At 47.3% G+C, this 21,517-nt stretch overlaps 1 protein-coding gene across 2 annotated transcripts; it reads left to right on the top strand.

The window, feature by feature from the left end:
- Positions 1 to 5,315: 5,315 nt before the first annotated feature.
- On the top strand, positions 5,316 to 21,365 carry LOC131568943 (tyrosine-protein kinase ZAP-70). Of its 2 annotated transcripts, XM_058821122.1 has the most exons (13): positions 5,316 to 5,465; positions 5,854 to 6,105; positions 9,296 to 9,456; positions 10,139 to 10,277; positions 12,372 to 12,450; positions 12,870 to 12,910; positions 14,449 to 14,497; positions 15,499 to 15,679; positions 16,863 to 17,069; positions 18,304 to 18,496; positions 19,462 to 19,602; positions 19,848 to 19,960; positions 20,785 to 21,365. In XM_058821122.1, the coding sequence occupies exons 1-13, from the start codon at positions 5,316 to 5,318 to the stop codon at positions 20,906 to 20,908; spliced, it is 1,830 nt and encodes a 609-aa protein (XP_058677105.1). In that variant the 3' UTR covers positions 20,909 to 21,365. The 2 variants fall into 2 exon arrangements, with proteins under 2 accessions (XP_058677105.1, XP_058677107.1); XM_058821124.1 differs by lacking the exon at positions 12,870 to 12,910 and having other exon boundaries at positions 12,372 to 12,516; positions 14,474 to 14,497; positions 15,505 to 15,679.
- Positions 21,366 to 21,517: the final 152 nt, after the last annotated feature.

The raw sequence follows: 21,517 nt of genomic DNA, 5'->3' as shown, positions 1-21,517 counted from the left end.
CACCAGAACAAAGTGCATTTATTCTGGCATTAAATGCAGGTCCCTGCTCCCCTCCAGACTGTCCCAACCACCCCATTGTGGCTGTGTTAGCAGGGATTATTTGTGGTGTGTTGGATTATTGCTGCCAGGACAAGGAGATAAAAAACACGGTCCTAACAGGATGCTGAACCTTCCAGTGCTGCCTCCAGTTTCACCAGTACAACCCCCTGCTCTCAGGAACTGGTCTGGATTTGCATCAAGTGCTGTTCTGGGAAATTATGAAATCAAACCAGTTCCTGTTGGTTCTTGTCTGATCTGAGTAAAAAAACGAGTGGCCACCTATAAATAGATGTGATTGAGTGACATCTCCAGGGCTTCCTGTCTGCTTTTCCTGTGTTGTGGGGCACAGACCCGACTGATTTCATGTGGGAGTTGTTTTTTTGGGTGCATCTTCACGTCATCACACCAACTTGCCAACGTGGCCACCACCAGAGGAACCCTGGGCTTCCAGCCCTGCCTGGAGAAAAGGAGACTCAGGGGTGCCCTTATCACCCTCTACACCCCCCTGAAAGGTGCCTGTGCTCAGCTGGGGCTGGGCTCTTTCTCCAGGAACTGACAGAACCAGAGCACACAGCCTCAAGCTGTGCCAAGGGAAATATAGGTTGGACATTAGGTAAAAAATATAGGTTGGATATTAGGAAGTTGGTGAGATCCTATCCTATAGGTAGGATATTAGGAAAAACCTAATTAGAATATTAGGAAAAAATATACGTTGGATATTAGGAAAAAATTGATCATTCTTTCAGTTTTTCATGGTAAGGGTGATGAAGTTCTGGAATGGCTGCCCGGGGAGGTGGTGCAGTCCCCATCCCTGGGTGTGTTTAACAAAGCCTGGATGTGGCACTGGGTGCCAGGGTTCAGTTGAGGGGTTGGGGCTGGGTTGGACTCGATGATCTTGAAGGTCTCTTCCAACCCAGTCATTCTGGAATTCTGTGAATTTTGTGAATTCTGTGCCTAACCTGTGGGACCACCCAAACCCAAGGGAACACCCAGCACCTGCAGCCCCAGGGACACAGATTAAAAAACGAGGAGAAACGAGGTCCTGTTAATTGAAATGAATAATGGTGGAGGGTCCCTTGCACAGTCTCTTTCAGCTGCTGTTCCATGAAATTGGTTCTCATTTTTGGCTGCATTTGGCAGTGTGGGAGAACAAAGTTGAAGGAGATTTTTGCAGGTCTATTGAGGTTGTTCCGGGTTGCTCAGGTTCATCCAGAACAGAGTTTGGAAGAGGAATTAGAGGAGACTCTGAGCTGGTGTGTGGGCAATAAAACCAGCCAGGGCAAATATTTAAAAGTAAGAGCTTTAGAGGGATTATAAATCTTCCTGTTCATATCTGCTCTCAGTGACTTTCCCTCGTGTCTCAGGACTGGGAAAGTTTTACTCAGCAGAGAAATTTCCTACCAGGGTTGGTCTGTGGCAGCAAGGCTTGGGTGGCACTGCCTGACCCAACCTCTGAGCCCTGGGTCTATCTCCTATCTCTGTGAGGGTTTCTTCACTCCCAGCTCTGTGACTGGAGAGGAAAAACATCCTGTTTATAACAGAGCACCCAGTGTGGGCAGCTGGAAATTCTGTGAGGGCTCGCATGTCATCAATAACTTCTGTGCCCTCTCACTTTCACCTGGCTGAGCTGCTGACACAGGTGCTCCACTTGCTGTGATGTTCTGCTCCTGGAATTTCCAGAGCAGGGATTCAGCAGGTCTGGGTGCAGATGTCATGGCTGTTTGTCCCAGTGCAAAGCAGCAGCTCACACAGGAGGCCACTGACGTCCCTCTGCCCGCTCAGTATTTCCTGGTTCTCAAGAACGTGACTCATGAACCTGATTGCAGCTAAACCCAAGAGCTGCATCCTCCCTGCTCATCTCCTTCAGCCCATTTTCCTGGAGTTATCCTCTTGGGAGCCAGCTGAGCTCTGGCAGAGCTGGCAGCCAGCTGGTCTCAGGAGCTGAACGTGGGGAACCAGCTCTGGGAACCAGTCTGGGCTTTGATGTCTGGAGGCACCACAGGATTAGGATGCTTTGCTTTGGTCCCAAGCACCAACTCCAGTCTGGGTTTGAGCCTCAGGGTGCTCCCATTCACCTCCACATTCCAGACTGGCAGCTGTGCCAAGACCCCACTTTGCTCCATTTGGTGAATTTGGTGACAGGGCCTTCACAATTTGGGCTGATTTGAGCTGTGCTGGGATGGTTTCTGCTGGTCCCTCACCCTGGCTGTGAACCACTAGCGCTTCCTGTTGCGGTTTCCTGCCTCAGCTGTGATGCCTCCTCTCTGCTCTCCCTTCCTGTTCTCATCAGGGCCATTTCAGAGCTTCATGGGGACAACAAATAGGTAGAGAAGGCTCTGGTGGCCATAAATCCAGCTCCTGGCAGCCCTTTGCTGCTGAGGGCTGATCAGGGCAGGGTGCATGGGCAGAACAGCTCCTCCTGAGCCCTTCCAACACAGAGATCCAGCCAAGCCCTCCCCAGCTCCAGAGATGCCAGGGGATGGCAGGAGGGCCCTGTGCTGCTGGGAGGGATGAACCAGGCTGGCATGAGCCAGGGCAGGGCTGACCACCAGGGCAGGGCTGGCCACATGCCCAGGCACAGCTCCAGCTGTGATGGTGATCACAGGGGTGTCAGGTTGAGGGAAGAGACGAGGATCTGACTCCATGTTTCAGAAGGCTTGATTTATTGTTTTATGATATATATTACATTAAAACTGTACTAAAAGAATAGAAGAAAGGATTTCAACAGAAGGCTAAGAATAGAATAGCAAAGAATGATAACAAAGGTTTGCGGCTCGGCTCTCTGTCCAAGCCAGCTGGGCTGTGGTTGGCCATTAAGTACAAACAACTCCATGAGACCAATCACAGATGCACCTGTTGCATTCCACAGCAGCAGATAATCATTGTTTATATTTTGTTCCTGAGGCTTCTCCGCTTCTCAGGAGGACAAATCTTAAGGACGGGATTTTCCATAAAAGATGTCTGCAACATCCAACCACTGCCTGGGAGCAGAGACCACAGCAGTGTGCTCAGCCCATGGGGAAGCAGCTTCTCCCACCATGTTCAGAAGAGTCAAATTGGGAAGAATCAGGGCAAATACCCAACGTGCTGCCCCAAAATCTGGTCTTTCTTTGCTCCTTACATGAGTGACGTGTTTGCAGGAGGCGCAGGTGGAGAAATCTCTCTGATCTTTTTGGGGTCATCATCTGTGCAGGAGCAATGCCAAAGTTCAGGGAACAAATGAGACCCTTTGGTCATGGTCAAATTTCCATTGATCACAGCAAAGTGGGCTCTGTCAACACCCTCTGGGTGGAATTTTAGGTGATTCAAGACAGAGATACAAGCCCTGTACAAGGAAAAGCCCTAAAGGTCTTTGGCACCAGGGACTCTGCAGGATTCGGTAAACGAAGGGTCCTCTCTGCCAAAGGGATCAGAGCATCAGGAACCAGTCAGAGCCAGGTATTGTAGGGAAAAATTCCACAGATTGTTTAAAAAACAATTCAAGGAAGGTTTCTCCTTGTTTCTGCTGACTGCTGGTTGATGTCTGCCCAGAAGCACTTGGGTTTCTCTCCTTTCGCTGTGCTTGGTGCAGTTGTTTATCTAAATGTTGTTTTAGACGTTTCATATCCATCTCATGTTTTAATCTCAATGCATTTAAGGTTTTGGCCTTCTAGACCTTCATGGCAAAGCTCATTTATTCAGAGAGGCCAAAGAATTTCCTTTTATTGTGAACAGGGCTGGAGAGAAAATGGTAGGAAATCAAGGCTAAAAACATCAGGATGGATTTAAGGAGCTCATTTTTAATAGTGAAGGCAATCAAGGACTGGAGGAACTCACTGTAGGATTTGGGCCATTCTATCTTGCTTGGGATCTTTAAACCAGGTTCAGGGGGTTTCTCTATTCCTTGGCATCTATAAATCAAGATCAAGTGGATTCTCTGTTGCTTGGGATATTTAAATCAAAATCAGGTAGATTTTTATTTGCACTTCTCAGCTCTAGTAAGGACAGAATAGAAGGATGTGGGATGCTGTGAGGTTGAAATGACCCCACAGAGAGCTAGTGGGAGAACATCTAGACAGGGAAGTCTGAACCCCAATTAAACCATTTTTCAAAATGATGCTTCAGGGACCAATTTTCCCTGCCAGGCCAGGCCCCAGCAGTGGGTTGTCACAGCAGGTATTGCTCAGAATGGTCTTGAAAAAGTCACCTTGGGGGCACAGCACATCTGTGCTCATGCCAAGTGATTTCAGCTCCTCTGTGATCCAGGTGATGCAGAAGGAGAGACTGGGTCTTGGTATGGGGTTCCAAGGAGAGCCTTTATTGAGCTTCTCCCTCAAAGAGATCCAGGAAGAAAGAAACGCTCCAGTCGGGAAAGCAGGGATTTATATAGGGATCTCAAGGGGCAGGACAGAGCACCAGGGCCAATGGGATGAGGGCACAGGGGTGGAGCAAGGGGGAAGGACCAATGGGATACATTGAATCTGCATATCACAGCAAGGCATGCTGGGAGAAGCCTTTTGGTTGTAGGCGCATCGGTGGGTAGCACGGTCAGGACGGAGGGAGACGAGAGATCTCTGAGGCCAGGTAATGGAACTTGGGGTTTATTGCAAAGGGCCTGGGTGCAGGGCCCTGCTGGGAGCTGCCAGCCACAGCTCAGAGCAGGGCTGAGAGAAGAGAGGGGGAGAGAGAGAGGATGAGAGGGTAAGAGAGTAAAAGGGTAAGAAAGTAAAAGGGATAAGAGAGTAAAAGGGGTAAGAGAGTGAGGTTCCCATTACAATACAATAAATCTTACGTGTTGAATATTCTAATTCTCACTAACCAATCTAGTAAAATATACAAATCCTATAGCATTTCCATACAGCCTGTAAGAATCATTACATTACCACACTGTGTTACATTTTAAACCCTAAAAACTCCTCTTTGCGCCCCTTCTGCCAAGGTAGTACTTGGACCTTGCAGACAGGTCCAAGTACGGTCTGCTCAGACCCTTGGAGCTGCCTGCTAGCAGAGGGTGTTGTTCCATCAAAAGGGGATTACCTTCAGCCAGCCACACCATTGTTTTCCAGTTGTTCAGTAACTGAGGGATCTCAAAGCTTGCTTTCATTTCAATCTCGCTTATAGTTTCTATATTCTCAAAATCTTTTGCCCGGCAATCATATTTATAAGGCTTTCCTGTTTCACCTTCCCCAACATTTTGTTATAACTTGAATGCTTTTCCTTCCAGGGGAGCACCGTCGCCTTCCTGCCTGTTGGCCCACCAGCCTCCTCAGCGCGTGATCCATCGAGCGGAGGGGGAGATGCCGGACGCCGCCGCCCACCTGCCCTTCTACTACGGCAGCATCGCGCGCTCGGAGGCCGAGGAGCACCTGAAGCTGGGCGGGATGGCGGACGGGCTGTTCCTGCTGCGGCAGTGCCTGCGCAGCCTGGGCGGCTACGTGCTCTCCATGGTACGTGTGATGGTGTTCACAGGGGTTCTTGGATGAGGGAAGAGACGAGGATCTGACTCCATGTTTCAGAAGGCTTGATTTGTTATTTTATGATATATATTACATTAAAACTGTACTAAAAGAATAGAAGACAGGATTTCACCAGAAGACTAGCTAAGAGTAGAATAGGAAAGAATGATAACAAAGGTTTGTGGCTCGGCTCTCTGTCCGAGCCAGCTGGGCTGTGATTGGCCATTAATTACGAACATCCAACATGGGCCAATCAAAGACCCACCTGTTGCATTCAGCAACAGATAATCATTGTTTACATTTTGTTCCTGAGGCCTCTGAGCTTCTCAGGAGGAAAAATCCCGAGGAAAGGATTTTCCCTAAAAGATGTCTGTGACAGGTGTGCGACCTGCAGTTCTACCACTACCCCATCGAGCGCCAGCTCAACGGCACCTACGCCATCCTGGGGGGCAAGGCGCACTGCGGCCCCGAGGAGCTCTGCGAGTTCTACTCCAAGGACGCTGACGGGCTCTGCTGCCCCCTGCGCAAGCCCTGCAACCGCCCCAGCGGCGTGGAGCCCCAGCCCGGTGTCTTCGACAGCATGAGGGACAACATGGTGCGGGAATACGTGCGGCAGACCTGGAAACTGGAGGTACTGGGGCTTTCAAAGTGTGGGGTAGTGTGGATTCTTTTTTTTTTTGCTTTTTCTTTTTTTGCTTGTCTTCTATTTTTGCTTCTCTTATTTTTTGCCAGGGTCAGGATTAATTGCGGTGTTTCAGGTTGGCACTCAGATGTTTATCAGTTCTTATCTCTGTTACAGTCCCACAAACCCTGAGTGCTGCAGCACTTCACTCTAACAAGCTAAAAAATGGAGCCCCATCTCTCTCTCTACAAGTCCTTTTAAGGATAAACTGTCCAGTTAAGAAATGACACGTAAATTATTTTTACTTTTAACCCAATACCCAACCACCCATGGCTCACGATGTGGACTTTTTATCCAATTACACAAAGCCACCCAAACCCATGGAGAAGAAGGTGAAGGACCAGGCTCCACCCCAAAACCTCCATCTTGCTTTATATATATCACTGTATTTTAAACCCTTAAAGTCTGTGTTTTCTACCATGTGCTATTCTACACACTTCTATTCAAACTGCACACCCACAATCCCAGTTCTATCATTCCATTTTGGAAGCTTCTCCACAGCCTCAGGTCAATGCAGTGTTCTCTTGGGGGTCAGTGCCTGGCAGCACAGAAAGTCTGAAATTCTCAGCTCCAACAGGGTGGGAAGCTGTGATTCCTGTGGTGCTGTCATGTCCATTTGCAGCACAGCAGAGTAAAGTTGCTCTCCTTGGAGGATGCTGGCACTGTGAGGGGTCTGAATCCTGCTCTATCTCAGTTTCTTCTCCACACACTGGTCTAAACATCTTCCCAAGCCTTCAGACTTGGAACAGCTGGAACTGACTTTGCAGGCCTTCTCTTCTGCATCACATGGGATGCTCCCTGCCTTGAACCCGAGCTCTGATCCCAGAAGCCAACAACCTATCCCAAAAGCCAACATTGTATCCCAAACCCCAACAAACCCATCCCAAACCCCAACAAACCCATCCCAAATCTAAAGAAACCACTCCAAAACCCCAACACACCCATCCCAGAACTAAACCAACTCATCCCAAGACCCAATGACTCATCCCAGAACTAAACAAACCCATCCCAAACCCCAACAAACCATCCAAGATCTGAACAAACCCATCCCAAACCCCAACCACAGAGCTCCAGGGGCACATAAAGACATGAGCTCCATGCCATGGATGTGTCCCTGGCACTGCTGGCAGCAGATTCTTCATCCCACTCCTGGGATTGGCTCAGTTGGTTAGAGCAGGTGGTAATAATGCCAAGGCTTTGGATTCCATCCCCATATGGGGCCATTTACTGAATAACTGGACTTGATGATCCTTGTGGTTCCCTTCCAACTCAGAATATTCTGTGATTTCTGGGAATATCTCTCCATATGTGAGGTGCCCATGCCTCCAAACATTGTGCTGAAGATGAAATGAAAGCAGATTAGCAGATTTAGACTTTGCTCTGGTCATTTTCACTCTTTGGAGTGGAATTTTTGCATCTCTGGATGGGTTTTTTTTGCCAGTGAAGGTTTTACCCATGAGACCAGGCAAAGGATGCTGGATCACTTCTGTGAATTATTTAAATTTAAAAATATCCAAAACCAGGTTCCTGCATTTTATTGCAGACTGGAATATCTACAATATAAAAAATCATATAAATCAAAATATATAAATCAAAACTCAAAATGGTCCCACTGGCAGCCATGGACCTCATTTCTTTCTGCCTGCTGCTACCTTGGCTCCTCAGATATTTCCAGGGGTCATTTTGTTGTTTCCTTGGAAAGGGCTGCCCAGGGAGGTTTGGAGTCCCCATCCCTAGAGGTGTCCACGGAAGGCCTGGAGGTGGCACTCAGTGCTCTGGGCTGGGGACAAACTGGGGATGGGGCACAGCTTGGCCTTGCTGACTCTGGAGGTCTTTTCCAACCTAAATCATTCTGGGATTTTGTTTTTTCTGACTTTTGAGTCCTTGGAGAAATATGGCTCAGGCAGTGCCCTTATGGAGCCTTTCTACAGAAGCTTCCTGAATTTGGCCTATTTACACCAAATGTGTTTGACAGAATGAGGTATTTTATAGGGTGAATGAGGTGTCCTCTAGGGTTTCCATAGCCAATTGAGGTGTTCTGTGCTAAAATGAGATATTTTGTAGCAGAATTCTCTCCCAGAACAGGGGTTTCTGTAGGGTTTCCCCCAGAGCAGATGGGTGGCCACCTGCAGATAGCACAAAGGACATCGCCACCTCCTGGCAAAGGGACAGGAACGGTTTGACTCCGGTGTGAGCCCGGGGAAAGGAGCTCAGGGTCCTTCCCTGTGATTGCCAGACTGCACCGACCCTGCCAAGTCCTGGTGCCTGTGGGTGGTGGGCAGGGGCATCAAGAAAATCATGGAGAGATGGAATATCCTGAGCTGGAAGAGACCTAAAAGATCATCCAGTGCAGCCCTGTCCCTGCACAGACACCCCAAACCCCACCCTGGGCACCCCTGGAAGCTCTGTCAGTGAGGGGCTGGGAGCACAAACCCTGTGAGGAACAGCTGAGGGAGCTGGGGGTGCTCAGCCTGGAGAAAAGGAGACTCAGGGGTGCCCCCATCGCTCTCTGCAGCTCCTGAAAGGTGCCTGTGCTCAGCTGGGGCTGGGCTCTGTCTGCAGGAACTGACAGAACCAGAGCACACAGCCTCAAGCTGTGCCAAGGGAAATTCAGGTTGGATATTAGGAAAAAAATATAGGTTGGATATTAGGAAAAAGGTCTTTGCAGAAAGGGTGATAAAGTTCTGGAATGGCTGCCCGGGGAGGTGGTGCAGTCCCCATCCCTGGGTGTGTTCAACAAAGCCTGGATGTGGCACTGGGTGCCAGGGTTCAGTTGAGGGGTTGGGGCTGGGTTGGACTCGATGACCTTGGAGGTCTCTTCCAACCCAGTGATTCCGAAATTCTGTGAATTCTGTGACTCTGTGAATTGTGTGAGTCTGTGTCCAAACTCTCTTGGAGCTCTGGCAGCCATGGCACCATTCCCTGGGGATCCTGGGCAGTGCCCAGCACCTTTGGGGGGAAGAACCTTGCCCTGAGCAGGAATTCTGCTCTGCAGCAGAAAATAATTCAGCGGCTGTTGGGTCTCAGTTGATCACGAGACCTTCCAAGTTTCCTGTGTCGTGTGCCCCCAGTGAGCTGTGCTGAGGCCATCGGCAGAGCAGCAGGATGGCAGGAGGTCTCTTTTCCTGCTCTTTTCCAGGGGGATGCCCTGGAACAGGCCATCATCAGCCAGGCTCCCCAGGTGGAGAAGCTGGTGGCCACCACAGCCCACGAGAGGATGCCCTGGTACCACGGCAACATCAGCAGGGAAGAGGCGGAACGGAGGCTCTACTCGGGGGCACAGCCTGATGGGAAATTCCTGTGAGTATGCAATGCTGGCATCCCTGGATTTCTGACCATTTCCCACCTCCACTGTCCTTAAAAATAGCTCCAGACAGCCTCTTGCATTTTATTTTGTACTGGAATATATATAATTCTATACATTATATGTATAATTTTATAATATATAATAGTATATAACTTTATAGCATATATTATAATATTATATATATAATATAACATTATATAATATATAATATATGATATATGATATATGATATATGATATATAATATATAATATATAATATATAATATAGAATATAGAATATATAATATATAATATATAAATTTAAATATAGGCCACAATTTTGATATAGAATAATTTTATATATATTATAAATTATAATATATGAAATAATATAATAATTTTATATAATATTATAAATTATAATATATGAAATAAATACATAATATATAATATGTAAAATATATAACATATAATATTATATATTATATATTATATATTATATATTATATATTATATATTATATATTATATATTATATATTATATATACTTTTAAATATAATACATATAGTTTTATACAAGGATGCAGGGACACCTCTCCACATATACATGTCCACTCACCACTGGCACTTACAATCCTCAGAGTAAAACCAAGAGCTGCCTTTAATAATTTATGAATCATTTTCGTCCCTGCCAGGCTGAGAGAGAAGAAGGAGAACCGTGCCTATGCCCTGTCCCTCGTCTATGGCAAGACTGTGTATCACTACCGCGTGGACCACGATAAATCTGGGAAATACTCCATTCCTGAGGGCACCAAATTTGACACACTCTGGCAGGTAGCAAGAAATTGAGGCACCCTTTCCTTGCTTTGAAGCATTACCAAGTCCCTCAAAATCTTCAGGATAAATAAACCCCTCTAGCATCATTTTTTTAGTGTCAGTGAGTCAGGAATTATTTTATTCCTGGCCAGGTGTTGTGTTTGTGGCTGACAAAATTCTGGCCTCCACACAGACCCTGATCCAAAACTTTGTTACTTGATTGGACTTTAATGTTTATATAAAATTATATAAAGTCTAAATATTAAGTTATATATAAATTATATAAATATATATTTATAAATATTATATATATTTATAAATATATATTATAGAAAATATATTTATATAAAAGGATTTTTTTTTATACTTATTTATACAGAAAAATAAATTAATATTCATTGTTTCTAAATGACATCATAACACCAAAGTTGTGGTTTTATCCCCACCACTTAATAATTAGTAATCATCACCACTGATCTTCAGGGGTCCCTTCCAACTCAGAATATTCCATGATTCCATGCTAATTCTCTTTCATTAATTAGTATTTTATCCTCTATTGGTTATTAATTTCTCTTTTCTGCTAATTAGACCATATTTTTAATTTTTACAAAGTAAAAAAGATTTTTTTCTATTTTTTTTCCTTAGCAGGGACTCTCCAATGCTTAAACTGAATCTTTTTTAGTCTCTTCTTTTTTTCTTCTGGTTTCTCTAAAGTCTCCTTGTGGTCCATAAATTCTGCATTCCAGATGTCCAACCTCAATCCATCTTCCTCTTCCTGGCTTTGTTCGCTGGGGTATATCAGAGTTAGTTTATCAAAACTTAAAATTCCAGTAATTTTCCCCAGCTGTGCTCCTGCAAAAGTAGCTGATGACAACCTTGTTCCATGCTGGCTGGGAGTAATTGAAGAATAACACAATATTTATAATTATACATATATTGGTTGGGATTAATTAATTAAAACAAGTAATTTAAGAGTTAAACCATTAACTGAAATTATGCAGGGAGTGGATGCCAGAGTTTCCTCCTGGCTAGGGCTGTCTGAGGGACAACAACCCCATTTTGCTGAATTTTCTGGATTCCCAGGGCTGTTTTCACATGGAATTTTATTGAAAACAAAGATTTTTGGGCCATTTTTATGGCGACAGAGCCGTGCCAGGCTCTCAATTGCTGCTGAAATCTGAGCCAGGCAGGAGGGGAAGGGAAAGCCTGGTGTCCCTGGGCTGGCCTGGCTGTCCCCAGGGTGGGTGATGTCCCCTCTGTGCTGGATCCAGGGGTGCTGCCATCAAAAACTCCCTGGGATCCATGGAACAAACCCTGCAGTTCCTCTGGGAAGAAGCATCTGCTTTCTCTTAGGATTTATCCCACACATCAGGGCCTCAACCCCTTCCTGGCTGGCACAACAATGGCACTGCACCCCACATGCCCTGCTCAGACTGCAGATTTTGTCTTTCTTTGGGCCTTATTGAATTTCCCAAGCTCTTCCCAGTTCTTGCAGATACAGTCCAGGGATGCAATCACACCCTGGGGCATCCCTAAGTGCACACAGAGAAGAGAGAAACAGACTGGTGCCTGCTTGCCATAAATCTGAGACGATTCAATGCTCTAAGCCACAAAAGCTAATACTAATACTAATACTAATACTAATAATAGATATACAATATAATATATAATGTATAATATAGATAATAATATATATAATTAAATATATTGTCAATATAAAATTATATATATATATTCTATATAATAATATAATAATATAATAATATAATAATATAATAATATAATAATATAATGATATTATACTTATATTATATATAATAATATATAAAGTGCATAATATAAGGATATCATCTATATTATATATAATATATATCATTAAATTATATTAAATTCTATATAATTATATTATTATTAAATTATATTAATATTATAATATATAAGTAAATATCATATACAATATATAAATATATACTTATATATTACAACATTAATATATACTATATACAAATTAGTATATATTATATATAATCTATGACATATTATATATTATATATTATATATTGATTTTTTTCTCCTCACAATAATCTCTTTTTCCTCCCATCTCTTTCCCAGTTGGTGGAGTACTTAAAGCTCAAACCAGATGGGCTGATTTTCTACCTGAGGGAAGCCTGCCCCAACCCCAACATGCCAGGTGAGCTGACACCTCCCAGTGCCACCCCTGGCCTTGGTTTGCCACCACCTGGTGCCACCTGGAGCAGTGTCATCCCAAATTTCCCTTCCTTCCCGGGGCCACTTTGGCTCCACGTGTCACAAATGTCACTTGAGAGCCTGTCCCATCCTGGGGTACAGCTCAGCAAGTCCCTGCCCATGGGGTGCTTCAGTGGTGCCACTTTCCCTGACAAAATTTGGGAATAACAGCCACATCCAGAGCCATTTCCACTCCTTTTTAGGCTAAAGCTGGGGAAGTTTTCCTTTGGGGGTTGGAGGGGATGGGATCAGACCCACAGGGTCCTTCAAGGACCGATGCTCTGGCCCTGCTTGGAGCAAACTCCTTATAATAAACTGCTGATAAGAAATTCCTGATAACAAACCCTCTCTCTTGTTTTGCAGCCTCTGCAGCACCAGTTCCACCCACCCACCCCTCCGTGAGCGTGAGTTTGGGGGAGCCTTTGTGTCATTGGGAGCTCAGTGGTTTTAATATTGCTGCATTTCAAGCCTGGCTGATCAAACCCTGCTCTTCGAACCCTGCTTTTGTCTGAAAGCTCAGCAACTGCACTGGACTTTATTAAGCCCAGCTGGGATGTTGTTCCCTTTCCAGCTTGGATGGGGGTGGGGAATAGCTGGGCACAGCCCTTGGTGGAGCTGAGAAGGGTTTCCATTCATCCAGAGCTCATTGCCACACGTGGGGCTGTCCTTGGGGACCCCTCCATTGCTGGGATTCTGGGAATGCTCAGCCCTGCTGCTCCCACTGGCCCCCAGCCAGGGCTTTGTGCTCGCCCTGCCCTGGGGAATGTCCCTGCTCAGCCCCTGAGTGCTGGGCTGGGCTGAAAGCAGCGAGTTTGGGGATTCTGGGGGGCTGAGTGAGGCCTGGGGGCTCACCCATCACCTCACCCACAGTGGCCCCCAGGGTGGTGGGCACTGCCCAGGTGTTGGAGAGTGCCCAAAGGAGGGACATGGAGCTGGGGAAGGGGCTGAGGAAAAAAGCAATTCAGCAGCAAATCCCAAAGCCAAACAGGACCCAGATGTCCTAGAAATCAGCAGACATGCAGAGAACCAGACCAAGGTGCCCAAGCTGAGCTCTTGTAAGGCAGGAGCATCCCTTGGGATGTGCACAGCAACTGTTCCAGGCATCACAGCAGATCTGGCTCATCTCAGAGCACTGCAGAAAGGGCCCTGGGGGTCCTGGTCAGTGCAAGTTGGATCTGAGTCACTGCTGGGTCCTGGCAGCCCCAAGGGCCACCCTGTGCTGGGGGCACCAGGCCCAGGGAGGGATTGTCCCACTCTGCTCTGCCCTGGGGCAGCCTCAGCTCCAGTGCTGGGGGCACTTTGGGCACCACGAGATCAGAAGGGTTCAAAGCTGTTGGAGAGTGCCCAAAGGAGGGACAGGGAGCTGGGGAAGGGCTGAGGAGCAGCTGAGGGCACTTGGCTCGTTCAGCTGCAGCCCAGGAGACTGAGGGGAGGCTCCTCGGGGGCTGCAGCTCCTCCCCAGGGCAGGCACAGGGGCAGGGGCTGAGCTCTGCTCTGGCACAGGGACAGGAGCCCAGCAAGGGCTGCAGCTGTGCCAGGCCTTGGCATGGAGCTCAGGGCAAGGTTCTGCCCCCCGAGGCTGCTGGGCACTGCCCAGGCTGCCCAGGGAATGGTGCCAAGGCTGCCAGAGCTCCAGGAGCTCCCAGGGCTGCTCAGGGTGGGGGTGTTGGGGTGGCTGGGCAGGGACAGGGCTGCACTGATCATCCCTGAGGGTTCCTCCCAGCTCAAGGAATTGTGAGGCTGAGTGATGTCCCCTCTATTTATTTATACAGAAAAAAATTATTTATACTCAGCAATGTTGCCTCCAGACCACTCCAATCTCATCTTTCAGAGGGATCACCAGCTGGGGCTGTGTTGGGGTGCACTTTCCCTGTCCCTTTCCCTTCCATTTGCAACTGAAGCAATTTCTCCTTTATCCACTTTCTCCTCATTTCTTTTCCAGAGAAACCTGGGCCCTCTCAATGCAGATGGATACACCCCAGATCCTGTTGGTGAGCACATCCAGAGCCCTTTCCTCCTCTTAGGGGACAGGACAGGGAATGTCCCAGGAGCCCAGGGGTTCTCTGGAGCCCTGCTACAAAGCCCCTTTCTTACAAAAGCATCCAGGAGCACCCCAGACATTTCAGGGCCCTGCACCCATACTGGGCTCCCAGGAGATCAAGCCTTACCCCATTCTTTGCCTTAGCCACAAGTGAAGCCCTGTCGTAGCCCCGTTTTTCACTCAAATTGGCATTTTTTCACTAAAATTTACTTTTTTCACTAAAATTAACATTTTTTCAGTGGATTCAGCTGAATTTCAGTGGGGTAAAGGGCAGATATGTGGAGTGGGAATGCTCAGACCCCTATCCTCATCCCATCTCTTGCAGTACGCTAGGACTGTATTGATGCAGGATGACACCCAGCCAGAGGAATAATGTGCAATGACTCCAAGATTCAGAAGGCTGAACAATTGCATTATTAAGCTATATATTATATTATATTATATTATATTATATTATATTATATTATATTATATTATATTATATTATATTATATTATATTATATTATATCATATTTTACTAAAGAAAAACCCATGACCCTTACTAGACAGTGACGACACAGCTTTGACCTGATTGGTCAATCAATCCAAACCATCACCAATTAACAAATCACTCTGAGTAAACAATCTCCATAACACAATCCACATGTGCCAAACAGCAGGAGCAGCAAATAGAGATAAGAATTGTTTTTCTCTCTTCTTTCTCTGAGCTTTCTCACTGCCTTCCCCAGGAGAAATCCTGGGAAGGTTGTGCCTGCTGCTCTCTGTGAAGAGAAGGACTGGGAGGGGCCCTGGGTTGTGAAAGGGAGGGAGATGCCCAGGAGGGACCAGAAATGCTGGAGGTGGAGGTGAATTGGCCAAAAGAGCAGAGAAACCCTTCCCAATCCATGAGGGACAGAGGGATGGGGAAATGGGGAAGGGCAGGTTTATAACCAAGTGCTTCTCTTGGGAAGGGGCAGGAAAATCCCGGCTGCTGCCCATGGACACCAGTGTCTACGAGAGCCCCTACAGCGACCCCGAGGAGCTGAAGGACAAGAAGCTGTTCCTGAAGAGGGACCACCTGATGATTGATGAGGTGGAGCTGGGTGCAGGAAACTTTGGCTGCGTCAAGAAGGGAGTTTACAAAATGAGGAAGTGAGTGAGGGTGCCGGGGAAGGAAGGGGGAGGAGAGGGACCTGGCTGGCCTTGAGGTGTCCACAGCTGTCTTCTTGGTCACTAGATGGGCCCCAAAGTGACAATAGAGGGGATTAGAAGTGACCTGGAAGGTCAGGGGTGATGGATCTGATGGTTGAGGCACCAGCACTGGAAGTGTTCAGAAGATGAGCAGGTTTTGTGGTGAGGTTTAGTGGGGATGGTGGTGTTCAGCCAGGGGTTGGACTTGATGGTCTTGCAGGTCTTTTCCAATGCCAGATATCCCAGGATATTATGATATGATGCTGTAATTCCATGGCTTCCCATGGATTTTCACTGACAGCTGCAGTGCCCTGGGTGTGTAATTTCCACATTCCCAGGCACACAGCTGCCACTTCCAAAGGGGCTTGCTGGGCTCAGAGGAACAACTCCACATTCCTGAGGCCACCTCTGTCCATGTCAGGCCAAAACAATGACACTGAGGAGTTGTGCCACCCTTGGCTCTGTTGCTGGTTGTCTCTGATTGTCCTTACCTACTTGTGCCTCAGTTTCCTCCTGGAAAAATGGCACCGATGACCCAGATCTCAGTGTGGGAAGGGAGGTGTCTCATCCCCAGATCAAGGATGGCAACTTCTGGCTACACCCACAAGGGTGAGGTGACCTTTTCTATCCATCCTGGAACACCAGAATGGTGCAGGGCCCTGCCAGAACAGGCTGTTGAGAGATCAGTGTCCCAGGAAAAGGGATTTCCATTCCTGGCTGTGACCCCTAATTCCAGCTGTGCTCAGCTCATCCCACAGTGTGGTGCTTGTGAGGTCCCCAGGATGAGGTGAGACAGGAGAAATCTCCATGTTCTCAGAAGGCTGATTTATTATTACATATTATATTACATATTATATTACACTATACTAAAACTATACTAAAGAAAAATAAGGATACAGACAGAAGGCTTAACAAGAATGATAATGAAAAGCTTGTGACTGACTCCTCAGAGTCCGACACAGCTGATGGTGATTGGCCATTAAGTAAAAACAATTCACATGTTTGGATAAACAATGTCCAGACCACATTGCAGAGCAGCAAACACAGGAGAAGCTGAGGCTTCTCATCTTCCCGGGAGAAGAAATCCTGGCAAAGGGATTTTTTAGACAATACAACAGTGACACCATGGCTGTTCCCCATGCAGGAAGCAGATTGATGTGGCCATCAAGGTGCTGAAGAGCAACAACGAGAAGACGGTGAAGGATGAGATGATGAAGGAAGCTCAGATCATGCACCAACTGGACAATCCCTACATTGTGAGAATGATTGGGGTGTGCGAGGCTGAGTCGCTGATGCTCGTGATGGAGATGGCTTCTGGAGGGCCCCTCAACAGGTTCTTGGCTTCCAAGAAGTGAGTGTTGGATAAAACGTAGCTGATTTTCTGTGTTTCTTCTCAAAATCTACTTCAGAAGCCCACCCGTGTGTCACTGTTGAGTCAGATCAGAAGACAAAATGGCAAAAAGCCTCATTTATTTAATCCTCTCTTCTTTTATAGCTTAGTTCACTACAGTTGGACCTGATTGGTCATTTAATCAACACATTTCACATGACTGGCTAATTAACAAGATGCCTATTTACAAGCAATCTTATGAGAAAACCAGAAAAACAGATTATTAGAAAAACACCACCTGCAGGTTGTTTTTAATACTTGGCTATCATTGTTTATCTCCAGTTCCCTAAAGCTTCCCAGGCTGATTCTGGGAAAACTTATTGTCTTGGTTTGGAAAGCCAGGTGTCTGCTAAGGAAGGCAGGAGCCTTCCCTGAAATAGAAAATGTAAAACACCCCACCTTCCCCCTACCTTTCCAAATCGCTATAAATTTTAAATTAAGGGGCTCTCAGGCAAAAATATGGGAGCAGGAAATAACAGTTCTTTAACAGGGAAGAAAATAAAAAGATAAAATAAACAATGCAGTAAACTAAAACAACACTGACAGAGTCAGAACCCAACCTGACACCCTGTGGGTCAGGCTGTTGGCAGCAGTCCCATTGGAATTGTGGCTCAGCCCTCCTGCAGTGTCAGGGGTGGTTCTGCTGGAGCAGGGATCCTGTAGAAAGGTGCAGTCTCTTCCTCTGAAGATCCAGTGGCAAAGGCAGCTGCTGTTCCTCTGGGGAATCCAGTGGAGAAGCCGTGCTGGTGTTCCAGAATCTCCAGATTATATCCAGGCAGGAATGCTTGGCTCCTCCCTCTGGGCTCACATCTCCCAATGGGATGCAGTAGTTCTTATCAGCCATGCAGTGACATTCAATGGCTGTTATCAGCAGATGTCTCCCCAGTTGTGGAAGAGATAAGGAAAACTGCCCACTGAACAGAAGACAGTGCCATACAGATGGTGAATAGAACACAATTTGCTTGAGATCCAGGACGCTTATCTTGCTTTCTCTGTCTCTGACCAGGCTGTCACATCCACACCCTTGTAGGTGTAGGAAAGCTGAAAAGAGCAGAAAGAAATCTTTCATGTGAGGCTCCAGGGGCTGATGCTTCTGGAGCAGAGCTCTCCATGCTCATTCTCCCTTACAGCTGGAAAAGTCAGAAGGGACCACAGCAGGTCCTTTATGACTGAGATCTCCTTTCACCCTCCCCAGGGACGAGATTACAACGAGCAACATCGTGGAGCTGATGCACCAGGTGTCCATGGGCATGAAGTACCTGGAGGAGAAGAACTTTGTCCACAGGGACCTGGCAGCCAGGAACGTCCTGCTGGTCAACCAGCACTATGCCAAGATCAGTGACTTTGGGCTCTCCAAGGCTCTGGGAGCTGATGACAGCTACTACAAGGTGGGTATGAGCAAGCAAAGGGTCTGGAGCAGGAGCCCTCCTGGTTGGGAGGATGAGACCCCCAGCGACTTGAGGAGGATCTGGGCTTTTCACCGACCCCTCTGCACATCAGGCTGTATTTCACTGGAGTGACATCAAAAGGGGCTTTGCAGAGCTCTGGTGACAAGGAGGATGCAGAGGCAGCCAGGGGGATGAGAGGAGCCAGAGAGAAGAGAAGGTGATGAAGAGTGAGCCAGGGCTGATCTTCCCAGCAGTGCTCAACTAAAGGAGAAACCCCATCTGGAATTCTGTGTCCAGCTCTGGGCCCACGAGCACAAGAAAGATGAGGACCAGTTGGAATGAGTCCAGCCAAGGTCACTGAATTGGTCACAGGGCTGGAGCCCCTCTGCTCTGGAGCCAGGCTGGGACAAGAGAAGGCTCCAGGGACACCTCAGAGCCCCTTGCAGGGCCTGAAGGGGCTCCAGGAGAGCTGCAGAGGGACTGGGGACAAGGCCTGGAGGGACAGGACACAGGGAATGGCTCTCACTGCCAGAGGGCAGGGCTGGGTGGGAGACTGGGAATCAGGAATTGTGGAATCCATCCCTGGAATGGATTTCCCAGAGCAGCTGGGGCTGCCCCTGGATCCCTGGCAGTGCCCAAGGCCAGGCTGGACAGGGCTTGGAGCAGCCTGGGACAGTGGAAGGTGTCCCTGCCATGGCACTGGATGGGCTTTGGGGCCCCTCCAACCCAAACCATTCCATAATTCCATGTCTTAACTGAGCCCTGGAGGCGGGTGGCAGGAGGAGGGTGGCACATTGGGCATTCAGCACCTGCACAACAAGACAGCAGGGCCTGGACTGGGCTTTGGAGCTCCCGTTTAAGGTGATTTTTTCAGCCATGTGAGATTTGACACAAACACCCAGCAGAATCCAGGTGCAGCTCCCAGCAGTCTCAGGCTGCAAATGTCCCTCCTTGCTCTGCTGCAGGCCAGGACAGCAGGGAAGTGGCCCTTGAAGTGGTACGCCCCCGAGTGCATCCTCTTCCACAAGTTCTCCAGCAAGAGCGACGTCTGGAGCTACGGTGTGACCATGTGGGAGGCCTTCAGCTTTGGGCAGAAACCCTACAAGGTGAGGGTCCTACAAGATGAGGCAGAGCTGGCTCTGTCACCCATGGGTGTCACAGCCCCACTCCACTTTAAGAAAGGCACAAATGAGGGTGGATCCTGCAGCTTTGTGCTTGTTTTAAGAGAGAAGAAATAGAAAACAAATGGAGTTAATTTGGGTTTGAATCAAAGCAGAGTTTTTTGATCCTCCTTCTCTTTGATCCTTCTGCTCACTTGGGAGACATTAATTTCTCCTTGCTCTCATCCCAGAAAATGAAGGGCCCTGAGGTAATCAGCTTCATAGAGCAAGGCAAGCGCATGGACTGTCCCCAGGAGTGCCCAGCAGAGATGTACTCCCTGATGCAGCAGTGCTGGACATACAGGTGAGCATTTCACCATGATGCCAGCTCCACTAGAGCTACCAAATCCCAGAATGGGATTGGAATTTTGGGCTGGAAAAGACCTTAAAGGCCATCCAGTCCAACCCCCTGCCATGGGCAGGGACACCTTCACCACACTGTTTGCATAGCGACAACACAAAGCAAATGGTGTCTCCTTCCTTTGTCTGTGATGGTTCCCCAGCCCAAGATGAATTTTTTATTATCAGACCTCTCCATTTGCCTGTGCCAATCCTGGAAGATCCCAAGGTGTCACAGACATCTTTTATGAAAAATCATTTCCTTAGGATTTTTCCTCCTGAGAAGCTGAGAAGCCTCAGGAACAAAATGTAAACAATGATTATCTGCTGCTGTGGAATGCAACAGGTGGATCTGGGATTGGTCTCATAGAGTTGTTTCTAGTTAATGGCCAATCACAGTCAGCTGGCTTGGACACTCTGTCCGAGACAGAAGCCTTTGTTATCATTCCTTCTTATTCTATTCTTAGCCAGCCTTCTGATGAAAATCCTTTCTTCTATTCTTTTAGTATAGTTTTAATGTAATATATATCATAAAATAATAAATGAAGCCTTCTGAAACATGGAGTCAGATCCTTGTCTCTTCCCTCATCCTCAGACCCCTGTGAACACCATCACACCCAAGGCTCTGTGTCTTTGTCCCTCTGTGTCCCTGAGAGGTCTCAGCTGCCTCCTGAGCCCTGGCTGCTGCTCTCCCCAAGGGTCTCTGTGTCCTCTGAGTGCATCAGGCCATTTTTGTCCTCTCTGATGACTTTATTTGTTCCTCTCTGATGACTCTTTTTGCCCTGGCAGATGGGAAGAACGTCCAGGGTTTGTGGCTGTGGAGAACACCATCCGCTCCTACTACTACAGCATTGCTGCCAAGCCTGAAAATGGGCCAGACACAGGGGACAGGGCCAAAGCAGCTCTGCCCTGAGACTCCTCCTCTGCTCCTCCACCTGCCCTGTATGGACCTGGAAAGGCTCTTTGTGAAGTTTGGCTTTAATCTCTCAAACGCTCCTCAGCAGCTGCGGAACTGAGGATGAGGAGGGACAGACGGGGACGCCCAGCCGTGCCCCCCAGCTCCTCCATCCTGACCCAGCAGCACAGACTGTCAAACCTCCTTCCCACCCAATTCCAAAGCTGTCCCAGGACCCCAGAGCTTTGTGCCTCCCAGGCTCCCTGAGGATGAACTGTGTTGGCTTCAGAAAATCTGGATTTTTCCAGATTCTTTAACAAACAATGATTTCCCAGGAAACAACTGTGAAAAACGCCAATCACTTGTTTTTAAAATTTTAAAAAAGTTTAATAGTAATAAAATGGTTATAAAAATAGTAATACAATTAGAGTAATAATCATTTGGACAGTTTGAATTAGGACAATATGAGACAACAAATACAAAGAGTTACGGATATCCAGGTACCTTTTTCTGGGCAGCACGAGCCTGAAAAAGGGCACAGTTAACAAAGGATTAACCCTTAAAAACAACAGCCTGTTGCATATTCACACACCTCATACATGATGCATAAATTCCATTCAAACACAG

The sequence above is a fragment of the Ammospiza caudacuta genome, chromosome 28 (assembly GCF_027887145.1).
Source record: "Ammospiza caudacuta isolate bAmmCau1 chromosome 28, bAmmCau1.pri, whole genome shotgun sequence".
NCBI classification, from domain to species: domain Eukaryota; kingdom Metazoa; phylum Chordata; class Aves; order Passeriformes; family Passerellidae; genus Ammospiza; species Ammospiza caudacuta.
The sequence above is the reverse complement of the archived record's forward strand: the minus strand, read 5'-3'. Positions and strand labels throughout refer to the sequence as shown.